This window comes from Halyomorpha halys, unplaced genomic scaffold (assembly GCF_000696795.3).
Source record: "Halyomorpha halys isolate HHAL.00 unplaced genomic scaffold, Hhal_1.1 Scaffold2856.1, whole genome shotgun sequence".
NCBI lineage: Eukaryota > Metazoa > Arthropoda > Insecta > Hemiptera > Pentatomidae > Halyomorpha > Halyomorpha halys.
The window spans coordinates 24,518-29,867 of NW_027104694.1; the positions used below are offsets into that span (position 1 = coordinate 24,518).

The window sequence follows — 5,350 nt, forward strand, 5'->3', positions numbered from 1 at the left end:
GAGTTCTGTGCATTATTTCTTTTTATTCCTTATTATTTAAATATTGTCATTTTATTCAAAATGATTGCTTTTTAACCATAATCAAAAATCGCCAGGTAAGTTCCATGAGGTACGAGTCCCCACAAATCTGTTTCTACTTCACGTCACAGCCGTATCCGACAACATCCCCAATATGTTGGACGCGAATTAAGTTATAATGAAAGAAAAAAAAAACTATCTGTAATAACTTTTATTAAAATGTTTCAAAAAAAAGTAAATAAAACAAATCCACTTTATTTTAATATTGAATTTCTCTCTCTATGTTCCAATTTAAGCAAACAAATTTATCAAAGAAGCAGCTTATGAAAGGCGTTCAATCCGACACATCACCTGACCGACGTGCCCTTTCGCTGGCCTCGCAGATATCTCTGAACCACATTGATTCAATATCCTTAACCTCGCTGCCAATCCACTCCTTGTTGTTCCTCGACTCGGCCTGGGCCTGGGTTAGGGTGCACCATTCGATTGGTGGAGTTCTTTTCATCACGTTCACGTCGATCCCATCCAGGGACGGCCGGAAGCCCATTGAACCCTTTTTCATCACATCCTTCATCTTTTTCTTCATCTCCATTTCTTGAACGCTAGGGCCGGCCTTTATTTTCTTCATCTTTTTCATGATGTCCTTTCCCTCCGCAGTCTGGGAGAAAGGGTCATCCGGATCAGTCTCCACTTCCGATGTGTCTGCTGAAGCATTCGAGGGTTCCGATTCACTGGAAAGTATGTCCAGATCTTGAGGGAATACGTATTCTTTCTTTTTTTTCTGTGTGGAACCATCCTTTGTTCTGAAAAAAAAAAACCAAGATCCCCATTACTTTTCTAATTCCCTATTATACAATGGAGCTTATAAAATGTTATTCAGTCACTTTTTTGTCGACATTTTCAAGCAATAGGATCAAAATTTCCATAAATTTGTATAAATAGATAGTTTAACGTTTAATTATTAAATTAGGCCAAGAACTTATTGATACACAACGCAGAGAGAGTGCATGCATGAAGAACCGATCTAACATAGGTCTCTGCGGTACTGTTTTATATTTAAATAAGACCAAGCAAGCAATATTGGGACGAAGTTCAGAGACAGTATATTCATGAGAAACCGACATGACACAGGCCGTATTGGAATATGCTATAGTTTAAATTTATACAATTAAATAAAAAAAGAACCTTGGGAGGTTACGAGAAGTCATGTGGCTTTGGGTGGTTAAGAAGTTTATCATCGAAGGATTCTTATCTGATTCTGGTCAAAGTACCAATATAAGGAACATTGAGGTCATTATCAATGATTTGATTTGTGACAAAGTAAGGAGCATTAAAGATTTTATAAACGATTTTATATTGTGAGGATTGGATACAAGAGGAATTCGAATGGCTTAGTGGCCAAAGCTCAATTCCGTAAGTCCATATAGGCCTTATTATAGTCATATAAATGAGTCTTCTGTAATTAGTTGGAAGTTCAGACCGTTTGTCTAGGAAGTGTTGTTATAGTCGGCATCGACGAACAAGAATGGAATAAAAAATTAATAAAACTGTGAACGCTGCCTGCATCTCTTCTCGTATAATAATTAGTCTTAGGTCACCTCTGGATCATCCTAGGAACTTATCATTTCATTTCGAAATTACCGCCGAATAGAGAATCAACACGCCCTCTTTTAGGCCATTCATAAAGATATAGGGAAAATACGAACACTTTTAAATGTTACGAACGAAGAAATATAAAATAAAGAAATAAAATACAAATAATTTTTTTTTCTAGTTAAAATTAAGAGTAAAACATACCTTACTTATTTAGTTACTGAAAGCCAAATACTTTAATGCTAGAGTGAGGTTAATGAACAAGAATAGAGAATTGAACGCCTAAAATAAAATCTAGTAAGAACGAGTAGTAACGCGAGTAACTGGATTTTAATAACAGTGAAAATCATATTGAGAAATAAAAGACACCACTACTCACGTATAGCCTTCGTGTTTCAGTGACTTCTTTTCCTTTTCCAGCCTATCCAAGTAAGGTCTCAGTTCGGAAATGTCTCGAGACTTCATCAAGGGTTGTTCCTTTTTCTTTTGCAGATCTTTCAACAGTTTTTCAGCAAGCAATTTTTCTTTTTCATCCATCTCAGAGCCGGAATAATCCGTGTCCTTGGAAGAATTATAATCCGAAAGGGTTTCATCACTCGAGTCTCCCTCCGCTATAGTCTTTATAATTCTGTCCACCGAAGATTCACCTTCATTGCCTTTCACGCTGAAATAATCATATAACATACAATATATCTAAAGTATATAGAGCGTACATATATGTGAAAACATATATATCTTCGCATAGTCTGTGATGCCTCATAAGTCTGAAACAAAAAATCATTATGTAAAAAAACTCATAAGTATTATTATTAATCGGTAAATTGTCCAAGTCAAATAAAACAGTCTATTTCAAATCATAATCATTTTATCCCAAACGGCGCTTTTTATATGTATTTTTTATTTAACTCGGCATATCAACGTAAAATTAAATATTATTTGATATAAGATATGTATCAACCTCATTGAGATAGTCTGACAGAGCTTAAAATCCGAATTTAAAAAAACCTTTATCTTAAGTATCTTTAATTTTGTTTGTTTGAAATAATTTACCACCTCACTTTTTTTATAGTTGTAGAAACTAGATAAATATGAAATGGTAAAATTAAGGAGATAATCGAAAAAACATCATTATTATCGCGATTCTGAATAATAAAAAAATGTTATTTTTTATGTAAATCTTACAAAATAAATGTTATTTTAAAATAAACTTGCAAATCTACAAAATCAAACATTAAGAACAATAACCCACCGGTATAATAAAGCAGAAAATCTTAAAATCGCTGGTACTTTACCACCTAAACTATTTTATTTTTACAGAATTATCTTTAAATTTATGAATAATAATTTATTCAGAAAATAAATAGTTTATCTTAAAATTTTCGAAACAAAATTAAATTTATCGAACCACTCTATAACAATAAATTTTGTATATGTACGTTAAACTATATCGTACGATATCTGTTCAATCGCTTACCAGAAGAACTAATTAATAAATCAACCACAAAAAAAAAAAAGAAATATTTAACAGGGTACATTCTCACTTCTATGATTTCCAATAATTGATTTTGATTCACCAAATGACCATATCTGCCTGTATTTTTTTTAAATCTACATAATTTACTTATTATATTAGAATTTGAATAAGTAATGTGTGTGCTTAGTAATAGATATTATTGGATGCGTATTTAATCATATTCTGTATCATCTTGTTTTATTCTCATTATTATATTAATCCACTAATTGTAAATTTACAGATTTATTATTCACTTCAAAATCTTTCTAGCTATTTTTATTATTATTGTTGTTATTTTATTTAATTTTTTTATTTTTACTTTACTTTCACTTTAGTAGTTGTTAATTAAATTATTAGTTGTATCACTTGGGATCAATTCATATTGTACTTATCTAACTTACAAAGTATATAGCCTCCACAACGCCCTAATAGTCAAAACTGTAATATTTAAATTTCACTTATGTCTACCATTTTTATGTGTTATTTTTGCACCGACCGATAGATTTTGTCATCTGGTTGGATCATATTGCTTGTTATTTTTTAAATGAATAAAATAAAAAAAATTAAAATAAGTTGGTAAGTGAAAGTTGCACGGTACACCGGATTTTTTTTAATGATATTCCACATTTTAATCAGCACTTATTGCATCACATAATAAGCGACATATACATTGATAGATAAAAAAATAATTTTATTCAATTAACAGAGATCAAATCTAACCAGAAAATAAAAAAATATATAACATAATGATAATATAATATATTTAATAATATTAATATATATCCAATTATTAAAAAAAATAAGAGGATTGTTAATTCAAATAAAAAATTAAAGAAGTATATAATAATTAATGGATATGGAAGTGCATTATATCCTTCAGGACATATTGGGTTATTTCCTAAATGTTAGTACTGCTTATGAAATTTTATTACAGATTTGAAAATCTTGCGACCCCAAAACATTGTCACTGATAAGAAGCAACACTCCATTAAACAATTGCTACAGTTAACATAATTAACTAATTATTTATTGGTAATGTATTCGCCCTAAATTTGACATGAGCTGTCCTCACAGCCACCTACCTCATACCACTCTCTTTCATTCTGTTCAATGCATCTCTGAAGTGTGCTTCGTTCAGCGTGGTTGAAGATTTCTTTGTCATGCCCCATAGCTTAGGTTCTTCCCGCATCGCTTCAGAGCTGAATCATAAAGTAAAAAATAAAAGCACTGAACTAATATAAGCCTCATAAACTCGATTATAGTGATATATTATATAAAATATATACTTTAATAAATCAAACAAGTGGATTATTTATTTCAAAATATTACTTTTATTTCTGTGTGTATTGATTCAGAGGTCAAAATCACCCCATTTCATCACTATTTAATAAACTTTTAATAACAGATCAAGAGTGATCACTATTATCAATTTCTTATCAAATACTATTTTTTTTTTCTGAAAAATAAAATTTTTTCTAAAAATAGTGTGTTGATAAGAAAGTGATGATAGTTTTAAGTTTATCTATAATTAAAAGTATAATTTTTAAATAATTGGACATGAGGTGTAAATTATTATTTAAGATTGTCTTTGAGCATGGACGAATCTTTTAAAAAAATAGTAAAGAGTTTTTTGAGATTTAACTTGGACACTAATAAATTTATTTAAACAACTAAATTATATATTAAAGAATTGAACTATTGAACCTCATTTAAAAAAATTCTGAAATTGCGGTTCAATAGTTCAAAGACGTCATCAAGAATTGGTATATTGATTTTAAAAGGTAAACATCTCATATTAAAAATAAGTATTTATTTATAAAATTGATGTTCTCGAATCAGTTTCTTTTAAAATTCTTCAGTACGAAACGAATTGCATGAATTTCCGCTGGGAAGGATACTAGTTCGTTGATGCTGGGGGCATCTTCTTTTTTTAATAATGATCATGATCAAACCTAAAAGGAAACCATCACCATAGCTGTGGTTTCATCCAAGTAGAGGATGTATGCTTTATAACGTAATTATTAATATATCATATGTTTTACAGACATATGCATGAATAATAATATGCATTTAATAAGCTAAAATCTTAGTGCTGTAAATAAATAATTGTTAAGGTATGTATAGGGTGTTTTTTTAAGCCCGATAGAACTTGAAATTGTAAAAAATAACACAAAAAATTAAATTGTAATCAAAATTTTTTTTTTATTCGAAAGATCAATACGTGAC

The 5,350-nt window shown here is 29.9% G+C and overlaps 1 protein-coding gene across 1 annotated transcript in view; it reads right to left on the reverse strand.

The window, feature by feature from the left end:
- Nucleotides 1-214: 214 nt before the first annotated feature.
- Nucleotides 215-5,350, reverse strand: part of LOC106691735 (protein FAM133) — a 24,500-nt gene continuing 19,364 nt past the window's right edge. Inside the window, exons 3-5 of the mRNA XM_014437593.2 lie at nt 4,207-4,323; nt 1,991-2,275; nt 215-821 (exon numbers count right to left, since the gene is read on the reverse strand). Coding sequence (XP_014293079.1) covers nt 353-821; nt 1,991-2,275; nt 4,207-4,323 — 871 coding nt within the window. The 3' untranslated portion in view covers nt 215-352. The remainder of the gene's footprint in view (nt 822-1,990; nt 2,276-4,206; nt 4,324-5,350) is intronic.